General features: G+C 60.5%; 1 protein-coding gene across 6 annotated transcripts in view; it reads right to left on the bottom strand.

Annotated features, from left to right (window-relative positions):
* Positions 1–14,696, bottom strand: part of BAIAP2 (BAR/IMD domain containing adaptor protein 2) — a 71,346-nt gene that overhangs the window by 28,307 nt on the left and 28,343 nt on the right. For all 6 annotated transcript variants that reach the window (XM_027080961.1, XM_027080963.1, XM_027080959.1 and 3 more), the window contains exons 4-6: positions 1,826–1,887; positions 1,066–1,137; positions 293–430 (exon numbers count right to left, since the gene is read on the bottom strand). In XM_027080961.1, coding sequence (XP_026936762.1) covers positions 293–430; positions 1,066–1,137; positions 1,826–1,887 — 272 coding nt within the window. The remainder of the gene's footprint in view (positions 1–292; positions 431–1,065; positions 1,138–1,825; positions 1,888–14,696) is intronic.

Below are 14,696 nucleotides of genomic sequence, written 5' to 3'. Positions count from 1 at the left end.
CTCTGGCACCCACCGAGGCTACAGGATGGGACTGCTGTCCTGCTGGCTCTGGGACGCCGGGCACCCAACCACCCAAAATCCCCCAGGAGAGCGGAGCCTGGCTCTGCCCAGTTTCATCAGGAGGGATCAGCCTCGCCCCCCGAGACCAAGAAGGGTGAGTGCTGGGGACAGACAAGAGCGCCTGCCCTTCACCGCTCACTAAAAGGCCCGAGAAGTCCCAAAACCATAACCGGGGACCCAACACTCCTGTGTCCCCAGGCAGAGTCCCCAGCATGCGGCGGCCGAGTCCCACCTGCAGCTCCTTGTCCGAGTACTTCTGGGGGTTTTTGCTCCCTTGGCTCTTCTTGCGGAGTTTCTTCAGCTCGGCCTGGCACTTGTCCAGTGCATCACCTTTGCTCCTTTGCTCCGTCTGGTATTTCTTCAGCGCAGCCTGAGATTCAAACAACAAAACCACGGGCAATGAGCTGGTGCGCCCCTCCCGCTCTCAACTGGGCCACAGCGGCCCGGACCCTGTGGACGGCAGGAATTGTGCAGCTGCAAACCTGAGGCCTCAGCTCTGCCCACCCTGGAGGCAAAGATCAGGGCTGGGAAAACCAGCCAGCCTCCCTCTCTCCCACCGAGCCGCCTCGCTCTCTCCCAACGCAGGGCCGGAAGTGCCTCAGGTCAAATCATGTAATGAACACCGACAGAGCCCAGCCCCTCGCCCTTCTTGTCAACCTGGGAGAGGTGACAGGGCAGGGTCAGGGCATGAAGAACTCCAGGAAACGACAGCGGGTCAGAGGAGTTCACACAGGTTCCACAGGGCGGCTGCCTCACATCGTTTTTACAAAAAGCGGCCGAGAGGCGGGAGTAGTGGAACCTGGCACGTGGGGCATCAGACGCAAGAGTCCACTCACGGGGTCACATTTAGTTTCAAATGGGCATGAATGTCAGAGGAGCTGCAGGAAACCCACAGGATGGAGAGCTCACAGGAAGATGAAAACCATTCAGACAGGGAAGGATTCACACACAGCAGAGCCCAAGCAGCTCAGGGTGACCAGCAGGTACAGGGTGGGGGCTACTTACGCTCAGGTACCTGGAGTCCAGCTCCACCTTCTGCTCCAGCTGCGTTAGCAGCTCGTTGTGAAAAGACTTCAGCTGGACATGGAGAGAAAACAGCCGTCAGCTCCGACGTGTGGCTGCCCCGGGAGAGGGGGGGCGGTCACCACGACCATGGCACCTGGGACGCTGGGCACCCCAATGGGCGAGAGGAGCTTGTCTGATCCAGGAGCCGATGACCCCGCAGCGACAGGTGGGCCCCGCGGGGCCACGCGGCCCCGGGAGTGAGTGCTGAACTGAAGCCTGGCCTTCGACAGGCATGGAGCCTCGCTTCCCTCGGGGAGACAGAGACCGCCTCCCCACTGTCCCTGCTCTCCCGTGCTGGTGGGTAACATAGGCATAAGCTGACACGAGCCGTAGACCTGCTAGGTCCTGGCAGGACCTACAGTCTCGGTGCACCTGTGCTTCCCCAGGCCACCACTCGAGATGTCCCCATGTGGCCCTGCGGCCAGCTGAGAATAACACCCCATCTTGGCCGTGTCCTTTTCTTCCAGGTCCGTCTGTATATCCTCAGCCCCCATGGTGGTCACATCCCTGGTGTGTGACTTCTCTCTCAGGCCCTGGGGACACCCCCACCTCTCTGGGTATGACCACAGGAAGGCACATACTTCCCTAGTGGATGCACGGCCACAGCACATGCCCGGCTCTTCCCCTCGCCTCTAACAGCACCTGCTCACCTGCATCTGCCCCTCCCTCCCCGGGGTCGCACTGGGAGGCTGGGACTCACCATTTCCTCCAATTGATTTTGAATCTGCCTGTGGACTTCGGCCATCTGGAAGAGAACGTCCCCTGGGAGGCAGATGGCAGGAGAGAAAAGCAGGAGGAAAGTGAGCTACTCAGAATCACTGTCTTATCACTCCCTCCACGGCTGGGGAGCAGGTACCAGTGGGCCAGGCACTGGGGTTGCGGTGGTCTGGGGACCGGCGGGCAGGGGTGTGCTGGGGGCAGGGGGAGGGGTGCCTCTCCAGGTGATGCCGCCAAGAGGAGATGGGAAATTCTAGAATGACAAGGATACACAGTGGCTTGGTGTCTCTGGGGGTTTGGGGGCCTCAGGCATCTGCACTGGATCTGAGATTCATGGCAGAGGTAAGAAGACCGGAGACCCTACGTTTGCAGGTTTCAACCCTGCGTGCGACCCTGTGAGCACATGCATCTCCTCTCACAGGCGCCAACCATCAGCGGCCCACCTACCTCGGGCCCAGGCAGAGGTAGCCACAACACGTAGCCCCTGTGCGTCCCGGGACGTGGCGTGGAAGGAAGGTGGCCGTGAAAGGAGGGACCCCACGGCCCAAGACACGTCATGGTCATCAGAGTCCCGACACCCACCCCAAATCAACACTGTGGAACAGAAGCTCCGAGCTGGGGCACTCATGGTACCTGCCTCCGAAGACCCTCAGGGCCACTGCCCACACCCACAGGGTCAGCGTGAAGGACTTCCTTGCACAAATGGCTCATTTCCTCCTCTGCAGAGGGTGGGTCTGGAACGGGCAGTGTGAGCTCCATTCATTTCATTGGCAAATATTTGCTAAGCAGCCACTTCTGGCGGCAGGCACTAACCATGCGCTGTGGCCACATGGAGGAGGGCCCGCCCCTGCCCTCGGGGGCAGTCACCTGCTGACTAACCCTGTCCCAAGGTGCTGCTTACACCAGGACGACCCTCCCCTGCTCACATCCAGGCCACTCAGGGGTCACGTGACCCAGAGGATCCTGTTGGGGGCAGCCACAATGAGCACCTCTGGTCCCCATGAGGCCAGCCAGAAAGCAGAACAGTTCCTGTGGCCCCTGCCCTAATGGGGTGACGCTGCCCACCCTCCAAGGTCATAAGGACAGCACGTAGATGATCCCCTGGGGTCGCTTGCCCTCCCAGAAGCACAGCTGGGTTCTGGGGACGGCCAGCTCCCGGTCATCGGGCCGTTCGGTCAGCTGCTGGTGCTCTTGTGGCCCTGATGACCACAGAGCACAGTGATCACCACAGGCAGAATTAGGGACAGATCGCCAATCCTTGGGGCAGGCTGCCCGAGGTCAGTGGGCTGTTAAATGGCCGCACTGCTGGCCTCCGCTGGCAGGCCCCGGGCCTTGCCTCCCAGGGTCACTCTCTGTTGCTGGAGTGCACGCGAGGTCGGCCTCACCAGCCAGCGGGTGCCCCGCCCCCGTCTGAGTTCTGAGTTCTCACTCTCAGTGCGCTGCTGGGCTGAGTGCCCAAAGGCCTGGCTTCGCCTCGGATGCACAGATTTCTGTCGAGGGAGGAGGAGGAGGGGAGAAGAGTGCTTCCGAAGGAGCCCCAAGGGTCACCTGTCAGCTGGGAGGAGCCACGGTGTGCCAGGGGCTAGGCCCTGCAAAGCCAACCGCGTGTCCCTGTCAGGAGACAAGGTCGGGGGAGTTCCCTGGCGGCACAATGGTTAGGACTCCATGCTTTCACTGCTGCGGGTGCAGGTTCGATCCCTGATTGGGGAACTAAGATCCTACAAGCCATGGGGTGTGGCCAAAAAAAAAAGAAAAAGGGAGACACAGGCATGCCGGTGGGTCCCCTCCGGATGGGGTCAGACCACACATAGTTGTGGTTCGCTGGACCCTGGGCTGAGTGTCCAGCAGGCTGCCTGTGCCGACAGTGCGAAGACCCCTTCCCAGGCACCACATGAGGAAGCACAGACCCCTGGGGGGCCCAGGCTGGCACCCAAGGCACCAAGTTGCTTACAGCTACTGCAGAGAGAGGAAGACGCCCAGGCCCAGCCCGAGGCTTCGAAGGATGCTTGCGGTCAGGGCCAGTGCCACGCCGTGTGAGCATGAGTGAGTGGGTAGTGTCTGTGTGGTGTGAGTGGGGGAGGGCATGTGGGTGCCAGAGTGTACACGTGTGTGCATGTAGGTGCACACGGTATGCATGGGGGTGAGTGCGTGCATGGATGCAGGGGTGTGGGTGTGAGCGTGTGTGGCTGTGTTGGGCGTGGGTGTTGAGTGGGTACACGTGTGGCTGTGTGCGCCTCAGTCTCCATTCTCTCTCCCCGCAGCCCTGGGGTGCTGCTATGGCCCCGTGGACGCGCGGCTCCAGGAAGCTAAGTGACCGGGCTGTGACTGGGTGGGCCACAGGGATCAGAGCCGGTCCACACAGGTCTGCCTCTAGGACCGTGCTTGTCCATGAGCCGGGAGGGAGAGGACGGAGCGGGGAGATGCACGAGCAGGGGCAGACACCAGAGCTCCTGATGCACAAATCCCCTAATCCAAAGTGATAAACATTTACTGAGCACTGCGCATGCTGGCAGGGCCATGGACACCAGCACCAGGGCACAGGGGGAGGCCTGGCGGGGGCCCAGAGTCCCTGGAAGTTACTTTCCACTCAGGCTCCAAATGGCAGCCTGACCTCAGGCCTGACAGTGCTGTTGGGTGTGGCGGGGCAGGGGGGGCGGCACCTGGGGACAAGAAGGCCCCGCCCCCACCGCGGCTGCCTGGGGGCAGCATGGTCGATGGTCAACCAACCACATACACTGAGGGCTGAGCTGAGGCTGAGCAGCCCCAGCAGGATAGGATGTGAGTCTCACTCATCCTCTCCTGGCCCTGACCCCACTTCTACCCCGTCCCGACCCCAGAGGGCGGTCTATGAGTCAGGGAACTGGCCGAGGACAACAGGGGACAGAAGGTGCCTGGTCCCCGCCCTTGGCTGAAAAGGAACCACCAGGACAAATACAAGCAGGCAGCCCAGGGGACAAGGCCAGGCTGCCACCACCCTGACCTGACCTGCTCAGACCCGCAGCTCCCGAGTGGGATGAGGCTCCCGGCATCGCCACGGCCTTTCCGCATCCCCAGATCCGATATGCTTGGAGGGGATGCTGTCCTGTGTGTCAAGGGTGGCACGCACAGAAAAGCCAGACCCACAGGTCACCCTCTGGCCCTGTGGGCTCTCTCAAGGGACATGAAGTCCATAAATAAGACACAGAGCAAGTGGCACCGTTGGTCACGCTTGAGGCCCCAGAATCGTAAATTAGTGTCCGGATCAAACTGAACACATGCATTTCCTTGAACGGCCACACAAAACTAGTTGAAAGAAAACATTTGAAAAATAACAACAACAAATACCAAGTCCTTTAGATAAAGAATTCCTGTTGCCAAGAAGAGTGTGTGAAGCTTCTTGAGGATTCTGGACACTGCACCGCATCGCCTCCGCCCACCGGAGCCTCCGCCTGTGTCCCTGCGCACGCATGCGGGGAGTGGGCACATGCTCTGAGCTGCAAGTCAGTGGCTGCCACAAGCCGGTCCACACGGGGAATTTTTAAGGTGCGTTACACAAGCAGCTGCAGGAAGCCACGTGTACATGATGGTGGTGTGAGCGTATGGACCCTGGAGCACTGTGGGGGCACTGGGCCAGCTGCAGGGGGCGGTCACCCCTGCCCGGGGATGAGGCTGTGCCCCGAACTAGGCTTCCCAGGAATGCGGGGGGCCTCAGGCATTGGCACGGACACTCTCTCGTCCTCTCACCCAGGTCCCTTCCGGGTCCTGGGAGGCGGGCGAGTGAAGGTCCTTGGAGCCATGGGGCCGGCCAGAGCCTCCCCGCTTCTCTGGACTCAAAGGCCAGCATGAGGTGGGGACACTTTCCCAGGCCCACCCCATACGTGGAGGAGGAGGCCACTGGGCTTTCTACCAGGCCTCATCTGGGAACCCAGGTCTCGGTCCACAGCACAGGTGGGCCCTAAACTCGAAAAACCAGGTTTAAAATAGAGCCCAGACCCAGCCTCGCCAGAGCAAAGAGCGGGGGAGCAGGGTACTCAGTTGTCACCACCGATGGGACCGCCAGGGTCTCGAGGAGTGTGAACAGAGGGGTAGGCAGGCAGGTGGCCAGGCCCCAGGGCGCCACAGGAGGGGAGCGGGCAGGCCACCCTGGCACTGAGGAGGGGTTGGGAGCAGGCCATCGGGAGCAGGGACAGGAGAGGGCACACTTGGGTGCCATGAGGCTTCATCCAAGACAAAACCACCGACAGAAACACAGGCATCTGAGAACGAGGCGACGCCCTCCCACCCAGTGTTTACCCTGTGAGAAGGCAGCCAGGTCAGCAGTGAGTCACCTCCGGCTGCACACCCTTCAGCTCTGAGTGTAAAAATTCCTGGTACTCTTGGTAACCTTTAACACCAGCCTTGTGTCTTTGGGTTAAGAGTGGAACTCGGTACACATGGCAACTCCCCTCCCCCAGGGAAGGGGCTGGGGCAGCAAGCGCAGGAGCGCACGCACGCACACACACACACACACACACACACACACATACACACGCACATGTTGGCACATGCTGCACTTCCTCACCGACACAGGCGACGTGCTGTTCACCTCCCTCCCCTCCAACACAGTCTGGCTGGACACAGGCTGCTTCTGTCTGGTGTGGCTAAGACAGCACAACGTCGGGACAGCCGCCACCACCTTTGCTCTGCATGACTGTGGCCTGGGAGCCTGAGCATCCTGCAGACGGTGCGTGTGCCCCTGAAGAGAGGCTGTGCGGCCTCGGGAACCAGGGTGTGCCCTTGTCCCCCAGGGTGGTGGCCTTGCCCTTGGTGACAGGGGCAGAAAGAACTGGTCCAGCCTTCCAGCAGGGACAGGGCCCCCAACAAGGACACAACACTGGAGCTGGGGTGGCTGGACAGGGGGGGCTGAGGCCCAGGCCTGCGTAGCCCCTCACAGGCCACTCTGTCCTCAAGGAGCATCCACCACTCCTAATTCCAGAACGTTCTCGTCACTCCAAAAACCTGTCCCCAGCAGCAGTCACTCCCCTTTCCCTCCAGCCTCGGGCAACCACTAATCTACTGTCTGTACGGATCTCCCTGTCCTGGGCGTTTAGTATCAGTGCGATCCCGTGACACAGGCCTTGGTGTCTGGCTTCCTCGCGGAGCATGTTTTTGGTGTTTGAGGCTCACCACGTGGCAGTGTGGCAGGGCCTCATTCCTTTCCCAGCTGGATGACATTCCAGGGAATGAGCCGCATTTTGTTTATCCAGTCGCCCATGATGTCCATCGGAGGACATTTGGGCGTTTCCACTTTCAGGCCGTTACAAATAGTGTTGGCTGTTGTGATAATCAGCTCTCCTTAGGAAGCAGTTTTATTTTATAATGACTCTGAATTCTTTTTGTACACAATCTTTGCAATATGATTTTTGAGGTTTTTTCCCATCAGCCTAGAGCAAGAGTCCACTAGCCAGCAGACCCTGGGGGGAGGTGAGTAAAAGGGGAGTCTCCAGCCAGTACTGTGAGCACGTGGGGGCTGGGGCCTCAGAGCCGCCAAGCCCTCCCAGGTTCCTCCAGAGCCAGACCGAGCCCCCCACTGCCAGGAGGGAGCCAGGGTCAGTGCCCCTCCAGGCGCCCACTGCCATCTCTGAGGGGACCGCTCCCTGCTCCAGGCTAGTCCAAACGCCCCTGGGAAGATGAGGCTGCAGATAGGAAGAGGAATTGATTCCACAACAGGAGCCCGCCTCTCTAGCAAGTCTGGGTGACTCAGCAACCCTCTCGCTTCCCAGCTGAGTGGGGAGGTTGGGGACTGTCTGCGGGGGACCCTCTGCCCCCGCTGGCCACCCCCAGCAGGAACTGGCTTCTGCCAAACCTTGGGATCGTGAGCCAGAGCGAGCACCACGGCTCAGTCGCTCTGCTTCTTTTCCTTAAGTGTTTTATTTCACCACCAATATGAAAAAATTCCCAACAGACTCTCAAAAATGTTCACAGCCCCTGGCAAGAACCTCAGTACAAGGACAAGGTGGAGGGGCCTGGCACTGGCCAGTGTGAGTGCTGGCCAGCACCTGGGGACCGAAGGCACCCACTGAGGGGAGAAAAAGGCAGAAGCTAGCGACCCCGTCAGCACAGAGGGGCCGGGGCGATAAGCTGGAAGGTGCAGGGCACAGCTGAGGAGGGGGAGGCCCAGGTGCAGGAAGGCCCCACACCCGGGAGGATGGCAGTGGGGCAGACTCTCAGCAGAGCAGTGTTGGCAGGACCACAGCTCACAGGAGGGGAAGGGGCGGAGCTGCTCTCGCTTGGAGCTCCAGGCAAGGTCAGGACTCGAGCAGGGCAGCACCCCGCTGTGACATGGCCCCGTCCTCTTAGCAGACGACAGAGAGGGATCAGCCACCCACCCCGGGTGCTCTCAGAACTTGTAGACGGTTCGGAGGAGCAGTCGATTTACACGTGTTCAGGGACGTAGGACCCACCACTGACATCTCAGACCTCAGAAACATTCAAGTGTTTCCCCAAACCGGGCTCTTTGGGAAAAGATAAAAGATTCCAGAAGCCTAGAGAAAATTACAGGTACCAGATTTTTAAAAGGGACCCACTCTAGAAATTGCAGGTTGGTGTCTTCATGTGAGAGCTGTTACTGAGATAAAGGTGACCCGCTCGCAGCCTGGGGCACTCGTTCACCTTCATTGTCACCACACTGACGACTGTGCTGTGAGCACCTGCTCCGTGCAGGTGCCGCTCCAGGTGAGACAGTTAACCAGAGGCCCTGCCTCTGTGGTGCCTGCATTCTTTCCTGGGAGAGGCAGACAAAACGTGGGCCAGTGAGGAACGAGGAAGAGTGAGGGGCAAGTGGGCCAGGCAGGTCGGGAAGGAGGGCCGCCCGAAGGCCGGGAGGACGAGGATGCCTGTGGCTGCAGATGGCACAGAGACGGCGGGGAGGTCTGGCAGGGAGTCTCATCTCACTGATTCTCGAGCCCCAGACCAGCACAGGTGTAGCTCCTACCTGAGCTCCACAAGGCACCAGGCAGTCCCCCAGGGCACTGAATACTGACACAGGGGACCTGAGTGTGGCTGGAGGCCAGGTCTACAGCCACACCCAGAGGGTTCCATCCATGGCCCGGGAGATCAAAGGGGCCGTGAATTTGTTCTTATCAGCGCTTAGAAGACAGACACTCTCCTCTCAGCCCAACCTCCAAACCTCCCGAAAGCGGCCAAAATAACAGAGCGGGTACCCGCTCACCCCTCACCAGGTTCCCCGGCTCTCTTTCCGACACATGCACCCAGGTAGCCGTGCACACACTTTTTGGCGGAACCACCTGAGACAGTAGTGAACATCACGGCGTGGCCAGCATGTCAGCTTCTGCACCTGGATAGCACAGACTTGTGTGCACAGGCCCACGGCCATCCCGACCCAAGGACAGCGGCCACCGACACAGACCCTCTTCCTTCAGCACTCGCACCTCGGAGCCTGGGTGCCCCAACTCACTGCCGCCTGTGAGCTGCTCCCCAACCCTGGACCTCACGCGCGGCTCTTCAGGTCTCTCTCTGTCTCTCTCTCTCACTCTCTCTCTCTCAGTAAGTCAGCGTACTGTTTATCTAAATGCTGCTCTGTGAGCATCTGGAACAAGTAAGTCATAAACAGGCTTAATCGTGGGTTCTGAGGACTTAACCTTCAGCGGCACCGGAATTCTTATCTTTCCTCTGTGGAGTCGGGAGTCTTCAGCCTCTCTAATCCAGCAGAGTCCTCTCGAGTTGCATCTCTCACAATGCTGACATTTTTAAAGGCTCAGGCTGATTTTCTGGTTTTTTCTTTCTTTTTTTTTTTTGCAGAAAAAAACACATGTTCTTATAATCTGCAAATGACAAGAAGCTGAGAGGGAGCGTGGATCTGGGAGACTGGGAACAAGCCGGGGTGGGAGCGGGGCTCAGGCCCCGGAGTCTGGCCGCTCACAGGCCGGCGCCCGGCAGATCTGTGCAGCTCCCCACCTTGTTCTATGAGCCGAGGGTGGACCAGACTCCACCTGAGGGCCCCTCCTGGGCCATAATGCTAGACTCCTAATCCCAAAGGAGCGAGGACAGGATTTCAGGAGAAGATGAGTTATCACCATTTAGTCTTAAAAAAGAACACATTTTTGCCAAAGCAACACAGACCCGAGAAAGCCTGCTTTGAGATGGTTCTCATGAAGACAGCCAGCGGCCTGAGCTGACCCCCAGCAAGAGTGAACAACAGCACGGGATGAAGAGGGTAAGGACCCGGCTGCCGGACCCCGGGGCTGGGCACAGCTGCATGGAGGGCCAGGTCCCCCAGAGCACTGTGACCCCCACAGCGAAGCATCACCCCCGAGATCAGTGTCCAGAGGGCAACCCGGTGAAACTCCTAAAACCTGATTAACCCAAGAAGCGGGAGGAAGCTGGGGACCTGAGGTGGGGGAGGTCACAGAGGGCAGTTTCAACCTCTGCAAGGCACAGGCGGCTGAGCCCTGGCTGGGGGAGGGGTGGGAAGTGTGGAGGTGGGGAGGGGAGTCCAACACCACCTACGGAGGGGCCTCCTCCAAAACCCACTGCCACACAGCAGGACCACCCCCCAGGGCAGAGACCAGCCTCCATCCTGGTGCCCGTCCACCAGCCAGGGGATGCCTGTCAGGGGGGCCGCCTGGGGGTGACAAGTCCTGATGCCTGATATCAGATGCCTGATAGTCCAGGCATCTGCGGGGAAAGGGCTCCAGGCCTGCCTGGGCTGACCTCACTGTCTCATGGGTTACGCGTACATGTTTGTACCTCATCCCGGGATTAAATCAGTAAGACCACGTGTCTCCTGATTAGGGGGTTGGGCTGACAAGGCACACGGCACAGCCCCTGCCCCAGAGCTGGGCAAGTGTTTGCCCCTGCCAGTAACAGTGACAAGGACAGCCAGGAACCTGGGTGCAGCTCCACCTTGACACCAGCGGTCCTGCCACACACCCCCTCTTTCTTTAAGCAGGAGGATGGTGGGTGAAGAGGTTCAGGAACTGGGCAATAAGGTAGGGAAAGCCCCTGGCCCACATGCATGTTCCGTCCTTCTGAGGAGCTGGGCCCTGGCCGGCAGGAGGGTACGACCCACGTGTGGTCAAGGGCACCACTGGTGCCCTTTTTTCCCCTGCCTATGCCCTTCGTCCCTGATGCCAAAGTCAGGCCTGGGCAGGGGTCCCGAGTGCTTGGTCTCTTGCTCACAACCCCCAACCTCACACCTGTGTCCTTCCCACTGTGAGAGGGCCGTGCCTGTCTCTGGCCCTGGCCGTGAAGATGGGACACTGCACAGGGCTCTGTGGACAAGAGCCTGGGGGGCTCCCATGAAGGCACAGTGTCAGGGTGCAGGGGGAGCTGATGCTACGAGAAAGTGGGTGTCTTCAGCAGCATTACAAATGTGGTGGACGCTGATGAGAGGCCGGCTCCCCAGCTGCCTGGACCTGGACCTCTCAGACCATGCTGGGCACTCCCAGAGCATAAGCCTTCCAGGACAGGATCTGAGAACATGTGGGAAGGATGGGAACATCCAGTGCCAAGTCCCTGCCCACGCGGCTCATCCTTAAGGGCTCCCTGTAACCTGCTGGCCCCCCGCCTAGTAGACGTCAAGCCAGATCACCCCAGGACATGAGCACCCCAGCCAGATTCCCAGCCCAGACGGGTCCCCAGGAGCAGCCTTATCGTGCGTTGGGGAGGGTCCTACCATCCCTCCACCGCCAGGAGCCGCCTCCCGAGGCCCCGCCCCAACTCCAAAGTGGCTGATACTGCTCCCTCCTGGGGATAAAATTGGGCGACCGGTCAGGGGGCAGCCGAGCCCCGATGCAGCTAGAAATGAAGCCGTCTGAAAAGGCAGGGTGGCCCAGGGCTGTCGGCTGCACCACAAAGATCAAAGTCCTTCCACACCTGGGGTTACAGTGCCAGGTCTCTCCAAGGGAGAGTGGCCCTTCTCTACTGGCACTGCCACGTCAGGCAGGGGCTGGGGTTCACCGAAACACCAGGCTGGGGTGGCCAGGAGGCTGTGGCCCAGGTGGAATTGAGAGCAGAACGTCCGCACGGTTACTGACCAGTAACAAGCCCACTGACCAGTGCAGGTGTCACATGAAGGATGATCTGGGTGGGGTGACGAGGCACGACTGCAGGGGTGCCAGGACGGCCCCTCTGCTCCCTGATCAAGTCCAGCCAGGGCCACCTTAGCAACCCTCCCCCCGACTAGAGGAGCCCAACAGAGTGTGAGGGGTGGAGCTTGGGGGACCATGGTGAGGACCAAAGCAGCCACAGGCCTGCCGGGAGCCCTCACCCGACCTGGGCACTGACACCAGACCCCTGACTACCTCTCCAGGAGAAGCAGAGGTGAGACCAGCACAGCCGTGACTCTGCGACCATGAGACTCACGTGTGCGGGCGTGTGCCGCGGTGGGGTGGGCAGGAGTTCTCCGCCTCCTCCCAGGTACAGCAGCCCCAGATGGTGCTGGGGGCACAGAGAAGGTGTCTGACCTTCCTTTAGAGACTAAACCTCCAGCCCTGTCTTCGCAGAGCTGGACTTGAACCTGGAGAGCAGGACGCACTATTACTGCCAAGTGGTCATGGCGTTCCTTTTGGTCACTGGCAGCCACCGAGGGCGCCAAAACACTCGTTTCTTGAGGATCTGTCATTTCAGGAGGAGCCAGAGCTCCCGTTCCCTGCTGGTGGCCAAGGGGCTCTTGAGCCAAGGGGTCAGCTGCTCAAACTTGGCTGGGAGCGCCCGCTGCCTCCTGAAGCCTTCTGAAGCAAATATCCATAATGCTCAATTATTCTGGCGGCTTCCAGAGCGGAAAGGCGCCTCTGAGAGCTCATTAGCATACGCCTGAACAAGGCACAAATATAGAGCTCTCGCGTTCTGGGAAGACAGACAGCCAAGGGCTGCGGGGGTGTCGCGTCGGCCTTGAGAGCCAGCGGTATGGGATGCGGAGCTCAGACAGCACTGAGGGACCCCTCTGGGATCAGCCACCAACCCCCCCATCCTCCCTGCTGGCCTCAAAGCCACCAGTTCCTCCCTGGTAGAAGCAGGGCTCTTCTCTTGCCTACAAAATGGCAAAAAATGGCAAGTGGCCAAAAGGATAACCAGGACAAAAATCGATGGCTGTTGCCATGGTGATGATAGCGGACAGTGACCCTCCCTGACTGCTGCTCTGAAGGAGAGCAAGACCACACAGCCCCTCGGTGTCGGTATCAGTGCTGTGTCTAAAGTGGACGCCCAGGCACCGGAGTGTCATGGAATGAGGTGGAGGAGGCACCGACCACACGTGGCCCAACCGTCTGGGCTGGCCTCCTTCCTGTCCTGAGCCTCTGCCCTACCTACTCCGGGTCAGGTCCTGGACCGGCGTCAGCCACACCGGGAGTCTGATCAGATCTCAGAAGCTCAGGCCTGCCCCGGGCCTTCTGAAGCCAAATATGCATTTGGACGTGTCCTCGGCCAATCCACAAGCTCTCAGGCACCCACAGTTACACTCGGGGCTTCGGGGTTCCCAGGCTGGCCGCCCAGGCCGACTGGAGGGCTGCTTCAAGGAACTGGCCGACAGGAGGCCGTGGAGCGCGTGGGCTGAGCCTGGGCGACAGGGAGGCGGGGACTTAGGGTCAACCTGGAGTCCTCTGCCCATGGGCTGGGTAGGCGCTGGCTGAGCCGGGTCCCCGCAGCAGCAGCAGGAAAGGGCACGCTGCGAGACGCTGGCTGTGCTGCTGGGAGACAGTGGGGCAGGAACTCACATCGACAGACCCTCCACCCGCCAGCATCACCGTGCTTCAAAATGCCGTCTTTTCTCCTGCCTGACGCGACTCACAAGGGGACAGGGAAACGTGGGTGTGGACAGAGGGAGGGGTTTTCCTCCCACATTCCCACCCAGAGCAGGGACATGAGTGGCCAAGGCCACAATCCCCGACCACAGGAGGCCACCTGGACCTCGGCAGGGCGGGCAGGCCAGGGCCAGAGCTGGAAGGTACGTGGATGACCCTCCTCCAGGGCGGCCACCCTCCAGGGGTCACAGAGCCCGTGAGGCTGCGCCCCAGGCCGGGCAGGCACTGCTGCTCCGATCCTCACCAAGTGCCATGAGGACCCCCATTAACCTGCCCACTCATGCCCCCGATTAACTGTCCAAGTGGACATCAGCTCTCCTGGGGACGGTTTCTCAGGCATCAACTCGCTCTAAATCATGCGAGACACAAACAGGAACAGGCCCCGTTGAGGACCGTTCATCAGGGAAGCAGGCCTCTGCGGTCAGAGCGTCCACAGTGCCTCTGACACACCTGCCCTCCTGCCAACGCCGGGGACCCAGGGGCCAGCACCCCTCGGAACAGGTGGAGACCTGCCACAGAGGCTCCCGAGCCGGCACCTGTGCCCACCAGGCCCCCCGCCATGTGTGGGATGCTCCAGGGCCACCGGCTCCCTGCTGGAGGATAAACAAAGGACCGCTTCCTCCGCCCTCTCACTTGGGGGCGGGGAGCTGCAGACACACTGAGAACACAGCACACGCTGCCGGCGGGACCTCAATTCACGGGAGACACGGCGGGGTCACAGGACTGGGGGCCCCCAGGGCCCTCCAGCCACCCAGGCACTCGAGTCAGACTGGCCGTGGTGGGAGAGCCCTCACAGGCGTGCTGCTGCAGTATGGGCTTTAAAAGACCTCGGCGAGCCTCCTGCTGTGGACCCCGGTCAGGTCACATGCCCCCCCACCCAGTGGGAACAAGCCCCAGGCCCGGGCCTCACAGACCCTGCCAGCCCCACCTCACCACCAGAACCAGGCTCAGAATGAACCACAGCTGGGGGCCCCCTTCCCCTCCTCCCAAGCAGGACCCCCAGGAACCAGGCCAGAGGGTGTAGGGTCACCACAGCCACACACCGCTGTTCCCTATGGATGTTCCCACCCTGGA

Source organism: Aethalodelphis obliquidens, unplaced genomic scaffold (genome assembly GCF_003676395.1).
Source record: "Aethalodelphis obliquidens isolate GAN/ISIS:26980383/991018 unplaced genomic scaffold, ASM367639v1 scaffold44, whole genome shotgun sequence".
Classification (NCBI taxonomy): Eukaryota; Metazoa; Chordata; class Mammalia; order Artiodactyla; family Delphinidae; genus Aethalodelphis; species Aethalodelphis obliquidens.
This window is presented reverse-complemented; position numbering and strand designations above follow the sequence as displayed.